The sequence below is a fragment of the Triticum aestivum genome, chromosome 6B (genome assembly GCF_018294505.1).
Source record: "Triticum aestivum cultivar Chinese Spring chromosome 6B, IWGSC CS RefSeq v2.1, whole genome shotgun sequence".
NCBI lineage: Eukaryota > Viridiplantae > Streptophyta > Magnoliopsida > Poales > Poaceae > Triticum > Triticum aestivum.
Window position 1 is genome coordinate 659,083,205 of NC_057810.1, and position 25,130 is coordinate 659,108,334.

The window sequence follows — 25,130 nt, forward strand, 5'->3', positions numbered from 1 at the left end:
CGCTAGCTCCTGCGGCCATCCCAAGCCTCGCCACGATGCCCTGCAGCTACAGAAGATGGTCGCCGGCGACCTTATCCGCGGCCGCCGCCGAACTGCCTCGACTTGCCTATTTAAGGGAGCCCCGAGCCCGTTCCCGCACACAGGCAACCTCAGGCCACCTCAATGGCGCTTCACTAGCTCGCAATCGACCCGGGGAGGTTCTCTTCCCCGTCTCCGGCAACTCCTGCCGCCGCCACTACCCCAGCCACTCCGGCACCATCAGGGCCTCCCCCTCTCCACTCTCTCCACTAGAAGCCCTCTTTTCCTCCCGTGAACCCTTTCCCCTACTCAATTTTGATCGGGAACCACCACAGCCACAAAATCACTTTGCTCCTGAGGCCTCCTCCGCCGCGAAGCTCACCGTCGGCGACTCCCTCCACCCCGCCGACCCAACGGCCACCGGGAGGACCGCCCCGGTCTTGCGGATCCATCTCAACTCTCTGGAGCCCGCGGGGAGCAGCCATTCACCGGCGTTGATCGCTGTCGCCGCGCCTCCGTTCGGGCGAAGGAAGAAGAGGGAGGGATGGACTGGTCAAACCTGACCAGTGGCCCCCCTGGACCCACTGTCAGTGACCCCGCCCCAGTCCACGTGGGTTAAGTGGAAGCGCATTTCCAAAATACGCCTTCGACGTGTACGTGCATATTCGAAACGTTTTCTTTTCTGTTTTTATTTAAATAGCAGATTTTGACCAAACTTTGACCGGCTATATCTTATTAAATACAACTCCAAATAAATTAATTCTTTTTCCTACCTCTCAAAAATATTGTCTAGTTTATTTTAAGATTTATTTGAAAAAATTTCAAAACAAGTTTTTGTGCTGTTTTGATTTTGTGTGTTAATTTATATATATTCTTTTAATAGGATTTTTTGAAGATTTCAAGATGTTTTGGAATGCACCCTGCTTTCTCATGACCTGAAGGCAAGCATTCTGAACCCTGGTGTAATTTTTGTGTGTGTTTCTTGACACGGTGACAACAACACCCCGACATGAGCATACTTCATTTTATGTGAGGATGTGTTCCTACTCATGAGTGCATGTTAGTGAATTTCATGCAAATGGAGTTGATATGGTTGTGATGGAAATCACCGTCATATGCCTTTCATGCATACCGGGAGGAAAGCCGAGAAGGCCTCTGTCTTAGGTAGACACGGTCCTGTTTCTAGTTCTCCGTTGAGACGGTCATGTCCGGTATGGCATGAGGGGGTATGTCGCGTGGTGTCTCTATCTGTTGGTTAAAGTATATGTATTGTTATGCTAATCATGCAGGAAATATTTCAACCTCCTGAGTCGACCGTAGATCGAGTCTTGTGCCAGTAACCCCCCATACTTGCTTCGTACTACCACTCGTCTCTACAACAAGTAGGGTACGGTTCAGTAAGTTGTCAACCCCTTTCCTAGCACACACCGTACAGAGAAGCCATGGTGGAAGATACTGGAGGCATCCGGTAGTCATGCCACCGGGTCCGGGAGCATGGGTGTTTCGGTTGTAGCCGAAGGGGGTAGCTCCCCAGTTTGCGCGCGGTATAAATTTTGTGATCCCATGTTACATCGAGGTTGTAGCCTCCCCACTTAGAGTTTTGCTTGACAGGTGTCGTGGGTGATTCCAGACACATGTGAGTTAAGCTGGTGTGTGCAAGTTTGGTGTGTTCCCAACTAAAAGGCCGTGGACGGAATAGTCCCGATGGACTAAAGGAATCCGTCACTCGTGGGTAAAGAGTACACCCTCTGCAGAGATTAAACCTATTCGAATAGCCGTGTCCGTGGTTAAGGACTACAGTCTGGGATGGGTCAAGTGTCGGTCTTAGTGTCGGTCTTCGGAGGTGAAACTGTTAAACGAGAACTAGAAACACAACTTGTGACTTGTGATATTTATGATTAATATCTTTGTTGTGGACTAACCCATGATATCATTGGTATTATCGAATATCCCTGGGATGGTTCTACCTCCTGGATATTCACTGTGTTTTCTTTTAAAGCCCTTTATGTGGTGTCGCTAAGACGCCTGACTATGGCATTTCTTTTAAAGCCCTTTATGTGGTGTCGCTAAGACGCCCGACTGTGGCATTTCTTTTAAAGCCCTTTATGCGGTGTCGCTAAGACGCCCGACTGTGGCATTTCTTTTAAAGCCCTTTATGTGGTGTCGCAAAGACGTCCGACTGCGACATTTCTTCTAAAGCCCTTTATGCGGTGTCGCTAAGACGCCCGACTGTGGCATTCCTTTTAAAGCCCTTTATGCGGTGTCGCTAAGACGCCCGGCTATGGCATGTTTGTTATTTATTTCATAATTTTAATATTTCTATGTTATTGCATACCCATAAATAACAATGCTTGCGTGCATCAGTATTTTTATTATCTTTTGTGACTAACGACATGAGCATAAGATATTTTCAGCACATCATTGTTATATTATACCTATGTTCATAATGTTTGCGAGTACATTCAAAGTACTCACTTGCTTGTCCCTGGCTATTGTCTTGGCCAGATTTTCTTGCGCGGAGAGGAGCGACCGTGGCGACAGCCCCGGAACCTAAGCAACGGTGATAGCAGCCTTGCGAAGATAGGAGTTAACCTGGTCAGCTGTTCCTGTGGGAAGTGGAGTCCCATAGACACTGATGATCCACAAACCGCTTCCGCCATCAACCATTAGAAACCATTTGTTGTACTCACAGGACAGAATGGTCTTGTACTACATATTTTGTATCTTGCTTGGAAATTCTGTATCAAGTTGGTGCCTCATCAGCTAACAGTTATCCTGGGGCTGGTGAGCACAAGGGCCATTTTCTGGAAATTAATACCCGGAGAATCGGTCCCCACATTCCTTCAAACATAGTCCTAATTGGTTTGGCCCTAACATCAAGGATCATTTTGTTGAAAACCTCATTAAGGTTGTTCACAACAAGATCAGTTTTGCAATTGTAATCCATTGCAGACCTACACCAAGTCTCCTTTGGAATTTTTTTAAGCCACTTCCAGGCATCCTCACACTCTGCTTTAAGCTCTGCCATTGCTAATTCATGGCCATGTTTGGTGAATGAGTAGCTAGCCTGATCTACTAGCTTCTTTAGTTCTGCTCCTCTGAAACCAGCTGACTGAAAATTTGCATATATGTGCCTAAGGCAGTATCTCTGAGGGGAATCAGGGAACACCTCATTTATAGCCTTAAGAAGACCCTGATTGTAAATTAATAACCATGGTCATGAACAAAAGGAAATAAAGCTACTAATAACAATATATATCTGAACTAGTGCCTAAGATAGGGTGCATACCTTTTGCCTGTCAGAAATAATGGTGTAGGTTCCAAATTTGCTACCACTTCCAATGCAACATCTTAGCTGGGTTAGGAACCATGTCCAACTATTTGAATCTTCCTTATCAACCACACCAAAGGCTATGGGGTAGATGTTGTTGTTGCCATCTCTTCCTGTGGCTGCAAGAATTTGTTGTCCAGTGGTTAGCTTGATGAAGCAACCATCAAGCCCTGCATCCATACCCAAATTAGCTACCATAGATTTACAACAAGATATTTTGAACAAATTGCAGTTATAGATTTACCTATAAAGGGCCTGCAACCATTAAGAAATCCTTGCTTTGATGCATGCAAGCAGTAGAACATGTACTTAAATCTAGGAGTTGGGGAAGGGTTTTCTGGGTCCTCAAATGTTGTAACTACACACCTGCTACCAGGGTTTGTGTCAAAAACTGCTTGTAGGTAGTCCCTCAGTCTATAGTACTGCTCCTTCTGGTCACCTTGTACAACCTTAATAGCCTTCCTCCTTGCCCTATAGGCCACACTCTTTGATACATCAACTGAAAACTTGACTTTGTTATTTTTAATAAGTGAATCCACAGGTGCTCTAGGATCTGCTCTAAGAGAAGGCTCAACTGCTTTGGAAAGCCACTTAGTAGTAACCTTTGTGTTCTCTGCTGATGCTGGACAAGTGTGCTCCATGTTACACTTCTTAATGCAAAATGTTCTTTCATGAGCTATCCTAGAGGCACACATGTAAAATTCACATCCATGCTCTCTCTATGAACACCAAACAATAATTCTTGTTGGAGTGTTCCTATGGTAGTGAAAAGACCTCAAAGTCCTTATATGAAAATCTCTTAATGCTTCTCTGAACTGGTAAACACTATCAAAACACAAGTTCTTGCACAAGAGTAAATGTGAATTGGGAATTGAGGGGTCAAAATATAGCCTTTCCTTCATTTTTTTCTTACTACTCTTTGTGTTTGGCTTCTTCATGAGGTATGGTAGTTCAACATCGTCTTCTTCTTCCTCATCACTTATGCCTGCATCACCAGTAAAACAAAACTCATCTGCTTCAGGAAACCAATCTTCAAAAAGTTTTTTCTCTACCTCATTGTGACATCTGCTAGTTGGACCATGATTCTTCACATGTTTGACAATAGCAGTAGTTTGCATTTCTGTATCCTCTTCAGAGGCACACACTATTTCCATTGGTTGAACAGCTTCAGCACTCCCATCTAAATGAACTGAATCCTCAAAAAGAAATTCAGACACTTCAGTGTCTCCTTCAAAGTGGGTCAAATCTGCCTCTCTTTGAATCCTACTCCTCTCAAGCTGAGCCTTTCTATCATCTATCTGATTCTGAAGCTCAGATTGCTCCACAACCTTTTTCACACAGCAGCTCTCTTGAGTGTTCATGTAATTCTCATTAGCCTGTGTACTAATTCCAGGTTCAACATTTCTCACAACCCTTATGTTCACTAGCTTGACATGATGAAAAAAGTCCAACATTTCATGAACACTAGCTTCATTACCTAAATACTTTACTCTTTCAGATCCAATTTCCTCCTCCTTCACATAGTACATGTAATCACTGTCCCCATACCCTTCACTAGCAATGAGTGATTGTAGAGTAAGCAAAGAAATATCTGACTCAAATATACCCCTTTTCACAGGGTTTCTTCCTTCTAAATGAAACCATATCTCCCACTTCTGGTCAGCCAAACTGCACAAATAAGTGCTCATGAATTGAATTGAAATTGACTGAACTATACAGTTTACTGACTCCAGTTTACTACACGTGTCCAACTAACAGAAACAAACACATCTTACTAATTTGCCAGATTGAAGCAGCTAACCAAAGGCCCAACAGATGATACTTGCATACCTGCGACCCATTGGCGATGACTGGGAGAGCGGTGCCTCCGGCTGCTGTGAGCCGGCCTGAGTCGAGAAACTGGTGCTCCCCAACCAATTATCGACTGAGCCGCTGGCCATCGGTGGAGGCGCGGGCGAGGTAGCAGCGTCCAAACTTGTGTCACCGCCGCCAACGTCGCCGCCGCCAGCGCCGCCACCCTCCGGAATCAACGAGGACATGGCGGCCGCCACCTAGTTCAGAGAGGGAGAGGAGGGAGAGAGTGAAGCGAGAGGGGAACGGATCAGATCTTGACCCGCACCGCACCGACAGGCGCCGTTCCGACAGCGGACGGGCCTTTAACAACCGTCAACGCGCGGCGGCCGTCCATTCGCCAGCGTGGTGACTGATTCGCGGGCCCAACCGGTCAGATTCGGGGTTAGCGCGGGCGAAGCGAGCGATTTCGCGAGTTGGTAGTTTTTTGCCACGGTTTAGTCCAAATTTGGTAGTTTTTCACACAAAAACGTAAAGTGGTAGTTTTCGTCATGTTTCCATCAATTGTGGTAGTTTTTGGTTAAATACTCTTTTAGATGCGATTTCTCTTACTACAACTGGGTTCACTTAATTGCGCGGGCTGCCGGTGACAAGAACAAACTTGGTTCAAAGAAATTTTGGCCCCATTCTTGGATCAAATGCATGAGTAGTATTTTTTTAACGAACTAGCCAGAGCTCTGCTTTGCATTAAGAAATATAGTAGAATGTCCGTTGCAGCAGTAATAAAATACTACTAGTAATAGCTAAGAAGTAAGAACAGCTGTTGGGCCTCACTACACCCATATGCAAATGGTTACAACACTACTCCCTCCGTCTAGGTGTGTAAGTCATCTTACGAAAACCAAATAATCCCAAAACACTTAGGCGCGGTGCATTAAACTCTATCTCGTTTCTTGTTTCTTGACATATCAACCAATAAGAGAAGTAAGGTGTGCATGATTTTAATGACTTGAGACTACTAAACACGACATGCAGTGGTTAGTTCATTGCATGCAATGCTATTAATTAGCAAATGAACATTAAGTTTTCTTGTTTTCCCCTCCTCCTTGGTCACGGTGCACAACGTAAAATGACTTACTCACCTAGACCGAGGGAGTATATCCTATTGGCCTCTTGGAACAAACCAATATCAGCTTTGGCCTTGTTTGCCACCCTGCTAGCCGTGGTGCTCGAGTTCTCAAAAGTTGCAGCGTTTCTTTCCTTCCATATGCGCCATGCGATGTAAGTAGTAAATTGCCCGCAGCCCGGGCACTTAGAGCAATTCCAACGTAAGGACCCATTTTGTCCGTTTGAGTCATCCGAACATAAAACTTGGCTCAACGGAGTGACCCAAACGGATGCGGGTGTCCGCCTGCTGTCTGTGTATCGTCCTCCCGACCCAAACTTGACCCAAATGTGCGAACAGATGGGTACAAAGCGGACAGAAGCGAACGCTCTCGTCCACCGCTGTCACCCGCTCGTGTCCGCCCCTGGACCCATGTATGAGCAACTGCACACGAGTTGGCATCTACCTCCACAACTGCCGCAACGAGGAGAGAGGCCACCAGCGCAGGCCGCCACCTCCCGCGCTGGAGCTGGGGGGGTGCCGGCGCCCGCGGCGGAGCAGCTGGCGCTGGAGCTCAGGGGGGGAGGGGGGTGCTGGAGCCCGCGATGGAGCAGCTGGCGCTGGAGCTCGGGGAGGGGGACTGTGGGGTGCTGGAGCCCGCGGCGGAGCGAGCCCCCGACTTCAGCGTCGGCAAGATCCAGCTCCGACGTGCCCTGCCCCTGCAGCAGCGTGCTCTGCAGCTCCTCTGTGTGCCGCTTCTGCCCGTCCACCCAGCGCCCGTCGTCGATCTCGAACGCCGCCAGGGCATGGTCCATCATTTGCCCCGCGACCGCAAACCCGAACTCGAGGCGGAGCGAGCCCTCGATTTCAGCGCCGGCAAGATCCTACGGCGGCGCGAGGGGGTGCCCGCCGGCGGGGAGGAGCGGACGGGCGACACGGCTGGGAGCAGTGGGCGCCACGATGAGGAGCAGAGGGGCGGCACGAGGAGGTACCCGCCGGCAAGAAGGAGGGGAGGGGCGACACGACTGGGAGCAGAGGGACGGCGCGACGGGGAGTAGAGGTGCCTTTCGGCAAGGAGTAGAGGAGCGACCCTGAGGAAGAGGAGATGGGGCGGCTGCAAAGGAGCCATGGTGCTGCTGTGCGCTTGTCCGCTTTAGCGTATGTGCATTGGGAGGAGTCACCGTACATGCGCGTTCGCCTCATATCAGCTAGGCGGACGGACGACCCAAATGGATAAAAAGGGACAAAATTCATGTTCGTTTGGGTCATTGCATTTAGTCTTAAGTGATCCAACAACCCAACTCAGGGGGTGTTTGTTTCCAGGGACTCTTTTGTGTAGGGACTAGAAAAAGTCCCTCTTAGAGACTTTTTTATCAAACGGGAGGGACTTTTTAGGGACTAAACTAGGCATTTGGGACTAAACGAAGAAGACTCTCAAGGAGAGTCTTTTTTGGGACTTTTCCAACAATGCCCCTCCATGCATTCATTGGCCCGCCACCCCATGGCGTTGTTTGATTGTTATTTTTCCATATACTAGGGGCAACATGGTCATTTAATAACCTCTAGGAAGGGAATAGGAACTTTTTAGTCTCTGGAAGCAAACAGGAAGGGACTTTTTAGGGACTAGGGACTTTTTAATTGGGACTAGAAAAAGTCATAAAACTTATGAACCAAACAGGGCGATCTTTTGCTGGGCATTGTTGCAGCGTGCAAAGATTTTCTCCTGTCCATCCAGAGGCATCCATAGGCACATGTTGGCGTGCCCTCCTGTGGTCAATGCCCGATGCGTTGTCCCATCGTAGCTGCGGACACACTTGGGCTAGGGCCAGTATAGTATACTAGACCTAGCATAGTACATCACGATGTAGCAGATGGGATGGGAGCGTGGGAGCGCAGGCCCGGCGATACGATATCTTCGTGCACCAATGCCGCACTGCGGTCAGCAGCCTTGCTGAGCTGACGGTGCATGCAGATGCAGGGAGCGGGAACCAATGCAATCTAACATATAAACCCTGCTGGGCTACCCGCCCAGCCGGGGCACTTGCGATCGGTAAGCCACCAACACCGTTCGATTGTTTTACTGTTCAATGACTTTTACTGCTGGCAGTTTCTTACCCATCAGATCTTATTAATTGATGTGTCACTTTTGTGCTGGCTTCAGAAGTGGATGACGGATGGGCCATGTCTCATGTGGGCCTGATGGAATAAGGTGGAGTTTGCTGCTCCTTTGGGTACAGATTAATTTCCTAGGAGATGAAAACCTAGCGCGCACACACGATCTCCTTCTCTTCCCAAGTTCCTCCGCCTCCCTCCAGCCGCCGCCGCCTCCTCTCTCTCTCTCTCTCTCTCTCCCATGAGGCCATGATCCCCCCACTGATGCTCCTCCCCCACGCTAGCCCTTCCATGGCTATGAGGTTGGGGTGCGGAAGGAATGGAGGTGCTTATGACGGAGGGGACGGAAGAAGACCCGCAGACAAGCTCGAGATGGAGGCGGTGATATTTCTGTTCTGTTCTCTTCCTTTTTTTTCTTCCCCAAACCCTCGCCGCTGCTTTCACTAACGCACCCCGCGCTTTTTGCAGTGGAGGTCGAGGTACAGGGAGCAGCGAGGGCAGCGCTGATCTGCCTCTTCTGGGCGATGGGGTGCAGCTGCAAGGGAGAGAGGAAGGAGGCCGACGACATGGGGAAAGGGCATACCAGCCCTGCTTCATAGGTTGGCCATTGGATCTGGATACTCATGTTTATCTATATTCTCTACTGTTCCCACATCTAGGATTTATTGTTTGAATGCAAAGAAAGTTGCAGCATGGACATAATGACAATTTAGCTGGGATAAGACCATCTTAAATCTATATGACGTGTGTTATTGAGGCCACATAAGCAGGAGTGTTTAGTTAGGTAAGGATTGCCTTTCATGTCCTTGCCGAAAAATGACCTTGAGCTCACATGTGCATTGCTTGGTCTACAAAACATGGAATTTTATCATGTGGGTGAACGTCTATTTGTTGGTGAGGGGAGTGACATCTGAGAGGGAGGTCAGCAGCAACAATAAAAGTATGCTACTTTAGGCTTCCTTGTCGCTCTACTCCTCAATTTAGATCTCCAAAGGTCGAAGGTAAACAATATGTGAGCCCAAATTTTCAGATTCCACTAACATGATAGGTATTGATGCAATGGGTTGAGCTTTCGTTTTCATTTGCTGACCTTCCTATAAGCAGTTTAGCTTTCTTTACTGCACCTATATGCTTGCAAGTTGCAACCAATCACCATATTTGCAAATTATCTGTATGGGATGCTAATTTTCTTTCCCACTTAGTTTGGGACTTGTGAACTGATTCCTATGATGCACTTGATAAATTGTTTGCTCCATATGATTTTGTGCAGGCTAGACTTGAGACCACATAGCGCCAAGGGCTTGCTTCTTTGTATCAAGGACAAGTACCAGGTGTCACCTTTCATCTCTTTTAGTGACAATCATGTTTGTATTTGTGTTTTGTATTTACTGATCATAGCTTGACCACTGATGCTCCTTCGTGCACTTCCTGGTGAGCTAGGGAATGTTCATTTAAATCAATTCAGTTCTTCGAGCATAACATTCAAACCACTGCTGTTTTGTCTCTTTGGGTAGCCTTTCTTCAAGGTTTATGATTCCCCATTTTCTGCATTCATGTGTGTGGACACTGGTAGAATTACTAGAAGCAGCAGCTGTCATTTTTATTTGCTATCACAACATAGCATCAACTCATGGCAAGGTATGATGTTGGGTTAATAGCTATTTTTAGAGGGTGGGTCCAGTTATTGCTTAATTTGTTGGTTATATGAGTTACAATTTTTCATAGTCTGGGACAAATTGTTTCATTGCTGATATATATGTATTGTTTTCATCAAGGCTTGAAGTGTCATTAGCACAACATACAGGGATACTTTGGTCATTCATTGATGATCCTATTTGTCTTCTCTTAATCACTCACAAGATACAAATGCTCATACCCATGGACATGGCCTGGAAATCCATGCGATGAGGCTGACAAGATCTTCTTCTATGCTTTAACTTCTATCACCATTGGCGATGGGGCGCTCGCCCCTTTCTAGGGATCTCCGTGGCTAGATGGTCGGAAGCCCAAAGACATTGCCCGCTTATTTTTGAGGCTTCCAAGAGGAAATTCTGGAAGGTTGGCATGGTGACTGTCCTCACTGCCGAGCATATCCGCCAGTTCTTGGAGCTCTAGATTTCCCTTCGCGGGGTGCAGCTTCATGCGGGGGTCCAGGACACCATCTTGTGGAAGCATACCATTACTGGGATCTATTCCGCGTCCTTGGCTTACAAAGTTCATTTCATGGCCATCACTCGCTCCGCCATGTACAATGTCATCCGGAAAGCTTGGGCCCCTCCGAAATTCAAGTTTTTTGCATGGCTTGGGCCCCTCCGTAATTCATCAGGAGTCGGTTGAGCATCTGTTCTTCCAGTGTAGATACACGTTGCGGGTGTGGGATCTGGTGAAGGATTGGCTTCATCTCTTTGATGTTGATACTTCCGGTTGGGAAGCATTCAGAAGCATCAAAGATTGGTGGTGTGACATGGCGTCCATCCACAGCGCGCACAGCAGGGCGATGCCATCCTTGATCATGCTCGTTAGTAAGTCTATCTGGGACGAGAGGAACGCGCAGGTTTTCCACGGCCACTATGCCCCTACATTCATCCTTCTTCAGGCGATCGAACAAGACTATGCTTTGGGCCTTAGCGGGGGCAAAGCACTTGGGTCACTTCTTGCCGGGAGAGTAAGCGTCTTGTTTCTCTTCTTTTGACAACATCAGAGGTAACCTGCAAATTATTAGTCTTTTCTCTTCAATGATTTTTGTATTTTATTTGTCGGTCGTGTCTTTTTATATATGTTTCTCCTGTACCATTTAGTTGTTATAGTTCATGTGTTTGGCCATATCATCAAGTTTACTGTTGTACATTCCTGTCTAAATTATTTTTGTAGGAAACATGTCATGTTTCCGTCTCAATTATATTTGTAGGAAACTATTCTATAGGTCAACTGTTCTCTGTTGTTTTTCTTTACAAGTTTTTCCACTATGCTCATTTAATTCATTCATGTTTCCTTTACAGTTGCAGTGGTTCATGTATTTAAAGCAAGTTCATGTACGATGTTTTACTAATAATTTAATTGATGTAAATCCATGAGTCTCTATTCGGTTTAGCATGGATTTTCTGCGGATTCAGTCTTCATCTTTGCTAGCTAGAATTTGTGTCAAGAAATCTGGTAGGTACCCAAGCTAAATTTTGTAATGTTGCACCAATAGCAATTGTAATTTCTTTCTCACCTTCCCTCTTTGCTAAGTCTTTATTTAACTATGGTTCTATATTAGTTTCTTAATCTGATACTTTTCTAAATAGATCATTTTAAGTTCTGCTAATTGCGAGTTGACATCAGAATTCCTTCCGAGTGTCATTCAGTATGCTTTCTTACTACATTACCTAATTCAATGACAAGAAGGCAAAAATAAAGCTGAAGCATCAGAATGTGTCTTCGATCAATATTTTAGTTAATAAACTATGAGGTGGAAAATGTTAGTTTGCTCTCTCCAAGAAACATAATATCTTAAACCATGTTCACACGCGCCATCTAAACCTATGTGATGCCTGTTGGTTTAGTTTTGATGAGGTATGTACAGAGAAAAGGCAACATAACGTTTTTCCCAAGAAAATAGTGAATTTAACCTGGGAAGGGTGTGAAAATTGAGCTGCAAGGAAAACTGTAGCATCTTTTCCCTTTTTCCTCTCCTGAAAATTTATATACAATGCGAAAGTTCATATTAGCATGTGGTATATGTCATGAAGGAAGCTACACTAAATTAGTCAAATGAAATCCAAAACTGTAGGTCGAACCTTCATCACCACATTCACGCCAAAATGAGCTCAAATGAACCGTGGACTATCAGTCAGTATAATATCCATAGTTATATCGTCAACCCTGTAACCATAATTATTATAACCTTTCCAAGATATGCACTATAACTTTATGAATGATAATTTAGCAACTGAAGAGGGGACAAGAAAAAAACCCTTTTTAGTATAGTTGGTTTGAAGCCAAATTCTAATCATACAACTAAAGCTGAAAAGATGAGACATAAGAAGACATTCCAGATTTTGTTGGTGTGCATTTTTTGGAAGTAAAAACTCGATTGCTTACATTCATAGCCATCATCTTATCCCAAACAGTCAACATAAGTACAAATTATGATGCAGTTAGAAGAAAACAATCATAAGTATATCCAAACCAGAAACACAATACAATATCTTTTAACAAAACTATATCAAGACTATGCCCAGTCTCACCTTCTGTAGCATTTTAATGTAGACTCTTATGGATGCACTCGGTGTGTACTACAGCCTAATCATCTTTGTCTAATTAAATCCTTTGGCACCTTCTTTCTTGCCTTCACTTGCCGCTGGCCACCAGGTTCATACTGGAAATATATGGAAAGAAAAAATAATCAGTAGTCAAGCCGAAATACACGCCAATCACCCAGATGGTAATTTTACAAGTGGAACATATGTACAATAATATTTCCTAGGTAACATAGAAAATGAAAGTATGTATTGAGTTTGGTAATGGCCTCTCCCTATTTTCTTGCAAGGGCGAATCGCGTCGGCCATGACTTCTAGACCGCCTCGAAGGCTCGACATAAAGGTCAACAAGTGCCACCGCCACTGCCGTGTTGTTTCTATTCTAACGCGATCTGCTTGAGGTGAGGTCGCCCCATTATTTACAATGTTGTTCTTGCTGCATATGTGCTGATAGTCTTCCTGCATTTTTTTGTTGGCTTGCAGACCAGGAGACAAGATTCTATTGGGTCCAGCTCCTAATGATTGATGATGTACAGTGTGTCTAATTCCTGTTCTTGGAGCCACTCACTCCTACTTTGTGATAGTCATGTAGTTTCTTATCTGTTGGCCTGAAAAGCGTACTAATTGTAATTATGTTGCTCTCAAGTTTGCTAATGTGTCGTTGTGTAGTTGCAAACGTCTTTCACTTGACTGGCTTAACCTCTTACTATTATATTGCATATTTTTAGATGATATTGATAGTCACTCGAGCATCGATTTTTCCTGTGTTCACTGCAAGTTCTTTTTTTAAACTTCATCTTCCTCTGTGCTAAATGTTCTTTCTTACTGAGCTATCAGTCCAATTGTAGGTTGCCTGTTGTGCCTAAGGTTGGATATATGGTGATATTGTAAAGCCGATTTGGGAAAGCAGGTGTACAGTGTGCATAAATTAAAAAAACAAATTATAGTCTGTGATGTGATCATTGCATTTTAATTTAGTATATGTGATCACCTCAAGTAGGGAAATACTGAATGCACCTCCTGGCAAGTGCACGCACCAGGGTGCCATTTTTTACTCGATCGATTTCAAAACAAGGCATGAGACTGCCATACTCTTTTATTGCATCGTGTAAAGATATGTGGTGTGAGTGGAAGGAGAATTGTATGGTCTGTCAGTATACTGGATCTAGCAAGCGATGAGATGATGGTAATGTAGGTGGCTGATATTAGTAAAGTTGAAGTTGATTACCCCAACTCCATGTCCTTATTGTGGGCATGGTTGTTCAGTAGTGAGGGCTTGGGGCAGCTCTCTTCCACCATGTATGCTGAATGCATTCCATCTGAAAATAAATTGAGTGTGTGCTTAGAGCAGGTAAGAAAATGGTGGATGTCTGGCTGCTTACTGTATTGCTGGATTGGCACACTTCCTTGAGCTCTATGCGGTGGGTGCACCGATCCACTATCTTCGTGTCAAAGTTGGTAATTGAAGCAGTAAGTTAAACTTAAAAGGGAAGCATCAGTCCACAACAATCTGCCATTCTCCTCCATAGTGCAAGGCGCCCTCCACAACAAATGAAATACGGAAAGCAGCATCTCTACAAAAACCAGAGCGCAATACAATGACATTGTTGCTGGAGAAACACCATACTGAACCCAGGCCAAGGCAGCAAACAACAAATCCAATACCAGAGGAAATAATACAAACCAGATCGCACACAGGGCAGAGCAGCAGATCGAGCAGACAGGAGGACAAGAAGGATGACCAGAACAGCAGTGGCGCGGGTCGCATGGACGACGAAGCAACGACCCAAGCAGCGGCCGCGGGAAGCAGCACCGACAGCCGGAACATCAAGACGGCAGGATCCTACAACCACAGCAAGGAGCCGAGGCATACACAGCACCGCCCAAATCGCCAATCTCCTCTGTCTGCACTGAGTGGCTGACCCGGTAAGAGGACACGCGCACAGCCAAACTCACACACAACAGACACGCGTGGCTTGTACCAGCGGGAGGCTGCCATTGCTCTCTGTGAATGTTGTGGCCCACAACACGTCTACCCATCCACCCGTGAACGTTGTGGCCCACCAGGAAAACACATGTATGAGCACTCCGAGGTCTCGGCCATCTATTGCCAAGGAGTTTTTCTGTTTTCCTTTTTCTAGGGTCTATATTCTCAGGAAGGTTTTATTCAAAGAAACAAATGTGACAGCGGTCAAAATCTTACCTCTCAATTATTTTTTCAAAAATGATCCAGATATATTATCAATATTCACGGAAAATACAAAGCATATCAAACATAATAAAAAAATTACATTGAGATTTCAAGACCACCGCATACACTATGTTGCTGATGTGCCGCTGTCATCGCTCTCCTACTGGAGCCGATTTGACTTGGCCGATAATAGCCGGGAAGTTTCGTGCGCGTGTTCCTAAGGACCAGTGCCGCAGTTACCTGACACCTAATCTCGCTGCATGACGAGAAACTTCAACCTCACCGCCCTAGGAGACGACAGGAATTTACAATTGAGCTTCGTCGGCTATGTCCAAACGGATGAACTCGAGCAGGATCGGAGCTTGAAAGACAATTTCGAAGAAGTAGAGCCACCATCCGCCCGAACGCTAGACTTGCAAGGACTAAAACACCATGACCTAAACTACTAACCGGATGAGAGGCAGCGGGATTCACATCCCTAGACCGCCGGAGCGGTAGAAAGAGGAAACGTGAATCCACGGGCTCGCCAGTGAAGTTTTGAAGGGGGAGTTTGCCCTATCCGCCAAGAGTTTGCTCTCCCCAAACAGCAAGTGACACAAGAAAAGCACATGTGGAAGCGCTCCCAGCCATCCATTCCCAGGGTTCCTTTTTTGAGGGTATATATTCTCAGGGAGTTTTTATTCACACAAACAAGTGTAATGTCACAGAAACAAGTGTGATGACCCGGTCAAAATCCTACCCCTCAATTGAACGAGGGAGCTCCTACCCTAGGGAGCTTAGTGATTTACAAAGATAATGATAATGATAAATATATTCATATATTCTTTTTTTGCGTGAGAAACTTGCAATCTATTCATCTTCAATTATGAGTACAAAGAACACCATTGGCGAGCTGTATCATGGACATATGTAGTGGTTGCTTTCCATTACTAACGAGAGGACCATGTAGATGTAGATGTATTTTTGTGTGCTCGCCAATTAGCACTGGTAGAGTAGACACTAAACATCCTGTAGGGAAAGTAATTACTAGATAATTAGAGGAACAACTCCGGATGTAGATAAGAAAGTCATTGCATTGTGTTTCTCCGTAACCTATTTTCTACGGCCCGTCTGGTACCTATGAGGTTCTATCTCTCAACATTCTTACCTTTGGTTATCACCTTTAACATCCAGCTTTCCCATTTTTGTAGTTAGGTTGCATTCGTTGAGTAAATAGTATTATGTGCGGCATAAATGTTATGGTTTTGTGTGATGTAACCTAATTCATTGTGTGATGTAAGCTAATTTCACTTACCATCTCCGCCTGGATCATTGTGGAAGGAGAAAGGAAAGCAAAAGGAAATAAGCTCACCTGTTCTTGTCATGGTCAGAGGACTACAAGCTGCAGTCCGCCGAGTTCTCATTTCTAATTTAGCTGATGGTCACCAGAAACGAGGGGGAGGCGCTTGGGTTGAGAAAGACGACATCAGGGGGGCGCTCAGATTGAGAAGGGCAGTGTCGAGCTGCCATCGTAGCCGTCGTTGTACTTTCTGTTTTCTGGGTTTGGGATGCTGATTGCGTGATCTGGAATGGGCGCGACTTCAAATTTGGGGCTTGTGGCGCGATCTGCGAGTAGTGGTTTGATAGTTTGGCCTATAATTGCGCAATTTTGATGCCTCCTTTTCTTAAATTAGCACATAATAGCAGGAACGAGTTGAAGTAGATATGGAGAATTAATTACATGAAGTAGTAAGGACTGGGATCTTCATAAATGTGCGTCGAGTTTTGACCCGTGATGCTTATTTCTGCCAGTTGGGGCCATTATAGATTAATTTTTCCCAGTGCGATGATGATTGTCCACACATTTTATTCGACAATAGAATGCAGAATTATTTCTTAAAAAAGGAAATACATGCCCAGTCAAGGTGCTCTGATGATATTAGTGAAAGCATGATCTTAGTCAAGGTGCTTTTGTATTTTTCCTGATAGTGTTCACTTGAATTGCAGGATATGCTTTGCAGCTTATTCATTATGATGGGGTATGTTGTTGTGCCATCGTAGTCCTACTTCTCGCTAGAGTCTTCCTCCTTTGGCGATGTCTTCCTCCTCTGGTGATGCCTCTCTCGACCCCGCAGGTTCGTCGCTTTACATTCGTAATTAAGTATGTACCTAAGAGAAGCTAGATCAGTGTTGTTAATATCTATAACCTAATTTAATTGTGGTTTTATACTGTTGTCATAACTAAGGATTGATGGATATAATAAAATATGTGACCCTAGGTCCTTTATCATCCACAAATAATCAGTTTGACTGCACATCCAACAACTGATGGTTGGGATGGTGCTGCTACTAGGTAGGTAACAACTTTTGCACTGTCTCTTCATCTCTCAACTTCCTTGCCTCTCCACCCCTGCTTAGCCTCGCAGTTGTGCATAAAAAAATCAGACAGGAAGCCATGTATTGAAAGAGTGTGTATAAAAAAATCAGACAGTTGAGAGATGAAGAGACAGTGCAAAAGTTGTTATGCACAACAAGCCAAGTGTTGTGTCATATGCAAAAGTTGTTATGAAGAGACAATGCAAAAATTGCCTCTCCACCCCTGCTTAGCCTCCACATACTGAACCATTTGTAGTGCAGTCACTTGATTCTGTTCTTTAAGTTGGAGCTTATGAATTCTGTTCATATGAACTTCGCCCTATAATAAGGCCTTTAGCTAATGCGAGGCCATTTAAACTTGCCTATTGTCCACTAGGTGTATTTGCTTGATCAATTGACTATTGTATTTGCTAAAAACAGGTGTGATTGTTTCTGTCGCAATTTACATTTAAAATCAGTTACTTTCTTGTACCTATCATTGATCGAGTAAAATCTGGAAAACCTAGGTTTTCCTTTTTCTATTGCCAGTGTTATATACTTATTCGGTGCCTACTGTCCTCTATACATGTTGATCCACTGTTTACATAACCTGATATTTACATTTAAAGAAAAGAATGGTTGTACCTTATATTTAAAAAAAATGATTGTACCCTATATTTGCTTCCCATAACCTGATCTCATAAACACTACAACATCAAGGTGAGAAAATGAATACATGTTGATCCCCTGTTTTCATAACCTGATATTTACATTTAAAGAAACGAGTGATTGTACCTTATGTTTAAAGAAAAGAATTATTGTACCTTATATTTGCTTCAATAACCTGATCTCATAAATGTTGTAACATCAAGAACGAGAAACTGAAATTTGTTTTCTACTAACAATGTGCATACTTACCCACACATGTTAATCCCCTGTTTTCTTGGTGCCTGACAAATAGTAAAACATGTATACTCTACAGTTTAGTCAAGCTCAAGCCCTGCTATTCTCAAAGAAATAGCTAAGCCAACACATACCATTCAGTTACCATGAACATTGTGTATCTCACTCGAATTTGCTACAGACACATATACAATCATAAACTTCACTAACTCATTGTATCTTCTTCACTGTCATCAGTTAGCCGCAATGGAAAAAGTCAGGATCCCAACAAAGGACCTTCTGGAAGCTATGATGCAACAACTTGGCCTTCCAAATGCAGTGTACTCAACATTGGAATGCCCAATAAGGTACTAAGGTGTTATGTAACTATCTGAACTCTTCTGCAGGCGTTGCTTCTCTGTTGTTTTTCTTTAGATCTGAACCATACCCAATCATAGATAAGATATGTTGGAGATTGTCTTGATGATACAACTTTACAATCATAGGACATTCTACAGGAAATAAATAAGTATTATTGGGGAGGACGATGGTATGGAACGTATTTGTGCTTTGGGCAATGACAGTCCACCAAACAAACCCACCATTAAGTGCTGCTTAGATGATAAAGTCATCTTCAATGTACACTCTTTCAATACATGGCTTGCTCTCGGCCTTTGCACCATCCATCTATGCTAATATAGCCTGTCTTTTAAAGCCAATGTATGCTATTACCAAGTGATCTGATTATTTCTTTTAAGCATCAATCTTTCATGTAATGGAATATAAGTATCTTTAAGTTGATTTTAAATCAATCTCATACACATGCTTTGAATGCTTGGCTCGCTCTCGCTTTTTACGTCATGGTCAAACGTGCAGCGATGACTCTGTCTAATGTTTATCACTTCAATATGTGCCGGAATAATATTAATGTATACTCTTTCAATACATGACTTGCTCTCGGCCTTTGCGTCATTGACGCAACTGGTCATCTAGTGCTTTCAATTTCTGCACGGGAAAGGAGGAAAACCCGCTCGCTCTCCCCGTTCTTGGAAGTTGGAGTCCAACCCTGCAACGCGCTCTCTCTTTCTCTCTCACGGCCTCACCCCCGCGAGCCGCCTTCTCCTCTCCTCGCCACGCCTAGCTCATCCTTTTCCTCTCGTCGCCACTAAGCCACACGTTCGGCGGCGCTCGACGCAGCCGCATTCGTGGAGAAGATGGGCAAGCGGAGGGTCGAGAGGTCTCTTTCCATGGAGAAGACGGCGGACGCCGGCGCCGTCGCTAAGCGGACGCGCTCCGGTTCCCACGCGCTCGCGCCGCCGCCCTCTCGGTCTCCGGCCGCCGTTCAGCCACCCACAGCGAGCGGCGATGGCAGGTCGCTGGCAGACGTCTCCGCCGTCGAGCCTGCCGGGAGGCGAACACGGTCCAAATCCAACCCGCGCCTACCTCCTCCACCGATGGCGCAGACGTCGCAGAAGAAGGTTTCCTGGGCGGTAATCTCTATCCAACTTGTTTCACGCAAATAAATAAATAAATCTCTATCCAACTTGTTATGCCTTTAGGGCCCCTTTGGCTTACAATACAGAGGAATGGTACTCTGTCAAGTTGGATGTTTGGTTCACACGCATTGGAAAAGCACTTGAATCTAAATAAACTTGCTCAAATTAAAGTCAAACCACATGAACTTTATAGTTTGAGTGTTATTATACCACTATAAAATTCTTACTTTTCTTAGTCTCGTTTTTAGTGCATAGGAATTTGAAGAAGAGATCCAGGTAGATGTTATTATTCCACCGATTTTCCTTTGAAACTGGGTTCAAGGGAAAATTGCCTCCATTTTTCCTTCGCCCAATTCCCTTGAACCAAATGCATGATTTTTTTTGTAACGAACTAGCAGGAGCCCTGCTTTGCATTAAGAAGAGAGAGTACAATGTCCGTTACAGCAAGAAAAGAATAGCTAAGAAGTAAGAACAGCTGTTGGACCTCGCAACACTGATATGTAAATGGTTACAACACTATATCCTAGTGGCCCCTTGGAACAAACCAATATCAGCTTTGGCCTTGTTTGCCACCCTGCTAGCCGTGGCGCTCTAGTTCTCAAAAGTTCTGGCGTTTCTTTCCTTCCATATGTGCCATGCTATGTACATTGCTGTAGTCACCCGTGTCCTGCCAGCTTGGTTCGATGCTCTTCCTTTTAATCGATTCCACCACCTGTTGATTGATGTTGCAGAATGCGCAATTCTCACCATCGGTGCATGTGTATCAGCATTCAGCAAAGCATTGCTAGACATCTTTTGCAAAAGGGCAGCGGAGGGTGATGTGGGCTGTTGTCTCAAGGGTCTGATACCATTGCGTGCGATTTTCAGCATGGGGCCAGCCCAGTAATGCTACACTCACGGATCAATTTTACGGATCCTACGGATTACTTCTAGGTGGCATCTTCTAGTTGGAGATTAAGGGGGAGGCGGGGCCTACCCCCCCCCCCCCGCCGAAATCAGGGGGGGGGGGGGGGGGGGGAGATAGAGAAATTTAACGTTAAGGGGTCCGTAATCAGCCCGTACTCATCCGTCTGTTTAGCATTTTCAGGGCCAGCCCTTGCATCTTAGTCTGTCCGACATCCAATTGCAATTCTGCAGGAGCAGCCACATATAGAATTTCACCTTTGGCTCAGCCTTTGCTTGCCAAATTTGATCAAATCTCAGTTGTGGAATCCGGGTGAGAACCTGAAAATGTTAAGCTGAAGTGTTCGAGTAAGATCCATCACTTGTTAAGTTCCATCTGATGCAGTCGCTTTCTGTCATAAGCTGAACATTTTGAATAAGTTCCCAGAGGTGTATGGACTTCCTCACGATTTTCAGCTCGGTGATAACTGCCTGGCCTTGTGATAACTGCCTGGCCATGGCGGTTATCACCGAGTTGACGAGCAGCAGCCTGCCTGGCCTTGTGATCATCTTCCCTTTCCAAGCCTTCAACCCTGCGGACACTTTGTCAATCAGAGGTACTTATCCTATGAATCAAACGAGCCCTTACTTATTGATTTCTCAAGCTCTTTCTTATACTCCTAAACGGTCATATACAATCTTCGACACTTATATTTGTTTAACTATAGCCAAAACTGCCATGCGTTGAGCACTCGTGTAACCATATATGACATTATCTCTTCACATGTAAATATACAAGCAAGTTTCATATTCACTCTAAAGAAAGTGTTCTCAATTTGGACTTTCAGATTCCAGTAGATGAAACAGCCAAAGAAGAACTTAAGCAAAGAGAAGTTCCGAACGCGAAGATGAGGACGAGGACACAGCCATCCAGGAGAGGAAAAGGAGCCGCAGGTCTTATTACCTCTAACTAGTATTGTATTATGCTTTCAGTTACTACCGAATTGAATCACAGTTCAAATAGAAAAAAATCAAAAACAATTAAATCAAAGAGAGCTGAATCACACTTCATGTAGTTCTTTAACAGAACCAGATGAATAAGCTGCCATTTTCTTTTGGAGGAATCTGAAATCTGCTCGCTGTTTGTTACTGACCAATGTATATACATATACTGCCAAAAAAGGTATAAATTAGTTTCATCTGATTTGAACTAGGGTGTGACCTGCATTTGTGTGGATAAATTTTAGTGAATATGTATCGCTCCTAATTTTAGTGAATCTCAAGTACACCACTTGGACCAACGTTTCTTATGTGTAGTGTAATATTATCGAAAATAGTACTATGAAAACAAACCATTAACGGAATGTTCTTTGATGTAACCAAGCTAAAGCTTTAACACATTGATTGTCGTTGTTAGAGATGTTAACAGTATGCATGATGGTCTATAGGTAATTAGAAACCAAAGGAGTAACATGTTGAGACGACGCGTTAAAAAAATCCTTTTACAGAATTTAAAGAATTAAAATCTAAACAAGATTAAATCACATATATAAACTTTGTGCTCTCTTCGTTCACCTTCACAACATTTGCTGCATCGCAATTACTTTGAGTTGTTAGTGTAGTGTCTTGCATTTACACCCATCCTATCCCATTCACCCTCAAATTTTTAAAGGCTCTCTTCTACATTGCTCTCATCATAGCTTGTCTTTTCCGATTATGCATATAGTTTTCATCTAGTAATATAGTACAACTAACACGACTTATCACATACTACCTCCGTTTGGGTTTATTAGTCCCCTTCGTATTTTGTGTCAAATTTTGGCCGTAGATTTGACCAACAAGATATAAGTTGTATGTCACAAAACTTATATTGTTGGATTCATATTTGTAAGAGGTTTTCAATGATACTATTTCTGTGGTATATAACTTAGTTTTTGATAGTTAAATCAAAGGTCAAAGTTTGACTTAAAATACGAGGGGGACTAATAAACCAGGATGGAGGTAGTATTTGATATGATGTCTTACTTTGAATATTTACTCTTACATGATGTGACCATTATTTGGAACTAATAACGTTTGGCATGATGGCTTTCAGTAGAAAAATATTTATGGTTGTTGCTGCAATGTATTGTTTGTTGCTTCCTTCATGTACAATACACTCACTCACCCACACATCATAGTGGAATCAATCTTTCCTTTTTCTCAATTTAACACCTTTTCAATTATTTTTCATTTCAATCTATTTCAGATATTTCTGAATATAAGAAATACAATTTCCTTAATGAAATGGTTGGACGTCAAAAAAAGAAAACTGTCGAAACTCTACTCTCTTCCACAATACCATCTAGCTCAATCTTGTCTGACACATATGGTACACCTTCTCTATGTTCTGTTGATGAAAACAACCAATGAATGCCGATAAATATGCCGGATGTTACATTGACATGGTTTATCCATCGTTATATACTGCAGGTTATCAAAAATACATAAAATTCCTAATTTTACTTGAAATTTGATCTGCATTCCAGCTCTGCTTCAGTTAAAAAGTTGCTTAAATATTCTTATGTCTTAAATTAGCAGTGTGTATCATATTTGTTATTCTATTAAATTAATCTAGTTAGGGCCATGGACATAAACCATGTACATCTTCCTCCCCCACTAAAACTAATATATAAATGTAAAAAATCATTGGGTCTTATCCACCTTAGATTGTTTCTAATGACTTGCATTTATCCGTGAAATTCAAGCCTTAAAAAGTAGGCCAATTTTTTATCCTTCGAAAGTCCGCCAACTTAGATGCCCATTTTTCTGTCAACTTTAGCTACTTTTAAAATTACTTGGTATAAATAAATTTCATGACTTTTCTTACATATGTGGAGTCCTCAAGTAAAGTTTCTTTGCAGGCGAGGCAAGCAATGCTTCGGTGATCCCTCCTGGAAATTTTGATCGAGAAAGTCAACCTTGCATGCAACCTACACATTCCGAGGTACTTTTGTTTCATAAACATTCTTCTGTGCAAGCTTCTAGGCTGAAATTTTCGTCGTTGGTAATATCTTACATATCCGTTAAAAAAGTAGTAATGTCTTACATATTGCTTGCTGCACCTCTCTCCTAGTAGTAAACACCAACTAATTTTTGCGTTGCTGAGTTTTGTGTCTTCAGCAACAGCCAGTTGGTACAATGGGTCAGCGGTACCCGAACAAAGGTGAGGTGCAAAAGCAAGTTCAAAGGAGAAGCAAGAGGCAAGAACCGAGTGGAAGGGAAAACCTGAGCAGAGGTATTTTTTCTTCCGCACGTTGCGGCATGCACATCTTACGAAGAATGCTGAATTAACTGATGATCTTCTCTATTTTCATGCATGCACTTTTGTTAGCACTCGTTCCTGCACCAGTGAGAAAAAGCACGAGAAGAAAGTCAAGGCCTTTGCAGGGGTGGCTTGGTGAAAGGTTTCTGTATAGCAGTAAGTATGGCGGATTTGTTGTTTGTTCTCTTGCAGTGTCACTTTTATGTAGGATGCTGATAGAAATTTGTGCTCTGAAATGAGGTCTAATTGGCTAATAATGGTATTATTGACTCTGTCCCTGCTCTTAGAGTACAAAAAAGGCAATTCAGGCTTGTTTGGTTCGTAAGGAAAGTGGAGGAAGCACATAAGAATAGGAAAATTTTCCTTTAGCAGCATTATTCATTTATTTGGTTCAAACGAATAGAGCAAAGGAAAACTGAAGGATTTTTTTTCTCTGATTTCACTTCCAAAAGGAAAAACACAGGACTTTTACATTCGGCTTGGCCCTCATTTTAGAATTCCTACACACAAAGAGGCATCCTAACTATACTTTCTTTTCATGTAACTTGTGCAGATAGGCTACCCGGCGCAATAGGCATTAAATCATATTCTCGCGGTGAAGATGGCAAGGTTGCACTGAGAGTGGAATCCTTCCTGCCCAAAAAATATTCAGATCTTGTAGCGCAAGTCGGGATGTACTGAGGTTCTTGGATATGTTTCGGTCATGACGCTTATATCTATCCTTTTGTGGCATTTGCGAGCTTTATCTTAGCCACGCAACAACTTTTGAGATTGATGTTGCCATCTATATTTGAACTTGTATCCTGTATTTTCACAACTTATCAGGCACGGTTGTGCATGTGGGATGAGGCAGATATCTCTCTCCATTGATTGTTTCAACCTAGCCTTTGAGCTTTGAAATTTTAAGTCCTTGCATGCCAGTCACAATATAACATCTTGGAACGTTCAGGTGCATGTGAGTTCGGGATCGAAAAAAAAAGTCATGTCGTCAACAAGGGCCAAGGTTCAGGCCTTGCCTACAAAAGAAGGCCCGTTTACTTCTGGTGGCATCTTTTCAGAAGGAAGAATTTTCTATCTCCCACCTCACTATAGCAACCAACAAAACAGTTTTCTTGAAAAGGAACCAACAAAACAAAACCATATACATACAAGAAAGTTCAGAGATAGCACTGGGTGATTGGAGCTCCTGCTATGTACGTTGTTGTCGATTGCCAACCACGCATCTAGGAACTGAAACAGAGTAAGTTGGACCAAAAACACACTTTTAGGGAATTTTAGCACATAACACAGACTCCAGGACTAATAAATGAAAACCCCAGCAACTAGTAGTTTAACAAGAAATCTGACAAGTGGGGTCACCTCTCATTAACTAGAAGGCCAACGCTAGGCGCCGGTCGACCAGCCCAGTTTCTGCCGGTCGACGCACATGCGTTGGATTAAAAT

The 25,130-nt window shown here is 43.7% G+C and overlaps 2 protein-coding genes across 2 annotated transcripts; one reads left to right on the forward strand and one right to left on the reverse strand.

The window, feature by feature from the left end:
* Positions 1-2,747: 2,747 nt before the first annotated feature.
* On the reverse strand, positions 2,748-16,153 carry LOC123139541 (uncharacterized). The gene is made up of 4 exons (XM_044559326.1): positions 16,141-16,153; positions 11,969-12,031; positions 3,308-3,519; positions 2,748-3,211 (listed from the first exon to the last, which is right to left on the reverse strand). Exons 1-4 carry the CDS (start codon positions 16,151-16,153, stop codon positions 2,789-2,791), a joined length of 711 nt encoding a protein of 236 aa, XP_044415261.1. The 3' UTR covers positions 2,748-2,788.
* Positions 16,154-19,004: 2,851 nt separating this feature from the next.
* Positions 19,005-24,607, forward strand: LOC543166 (uncharacterized). Its single transcript, XM_044558630.1, has 6 exons — positions 19,005-19,495; positions 21,232-21,337; positions 23,287-23,369; positions 23,546-23,660; positions 23,757-23,843; positions 24,241-24,607. The coding sequence occupies exons 1-6, from the start codon at positions 19,220-19,222 to the stop codon at positions 24,366-24,368; spliced, it is 795 nt and encodes a 264-aa protein (XP_044414565.1). The 5' UTR covers positions 19,005-19,219; the 3' UTR covers positions 24,369-24,607.
* Positions 24,608-25,130: the final 523 nt, after the last annotated feature.

What these genes read in the sequence shown, in the direction of transcription:
- LOC123139541 (XM_044559326.1), bottom strand. An exon ending in AATTTTCACACCCTTCCCAG is followed by an intron (nt 3,520 to 11,968) that starts GTTAAATTCACT and finishes GTATGGATGCAG; the next exon opens with GGCTTGATGGTTGCTTCATC. An exon ending in TTATTTCTGACAGGCAAAAG is followed by an intron (nt 3,212 to 3,307) that starts GTATGCACCCTA and finishes ATTTACAATCAG; the next exon opens with GGTCTTCTTAAGGCTATAAA.
- LOC543166 (XM_044558630.1), top strand. Translation starts at nt 19,220, where the DNA reads ATGGGCAAGCGGAGGGTCGAGAGGTCTCTTTCCATGGAGAAGACGGCG. An exon ending in GAGAGGAAAAGGAGCCGCAG is followed by an intron (nt 21,338 to 23,286) that starts GTCTTATTACCT and finishes GTTTCTTTGCAG; the next exon opens with GCGAGGCAAGCAATGCTTCG. An exon ending in TGCAACCTACACATTCCGAG is followed by an intron (nt 23,370 to 23,545) that starts GTACTTTTGTTT and finishes TTGTGTCTTCAG; the next exon opens with CAACAGCCAGTTGGTACAAT.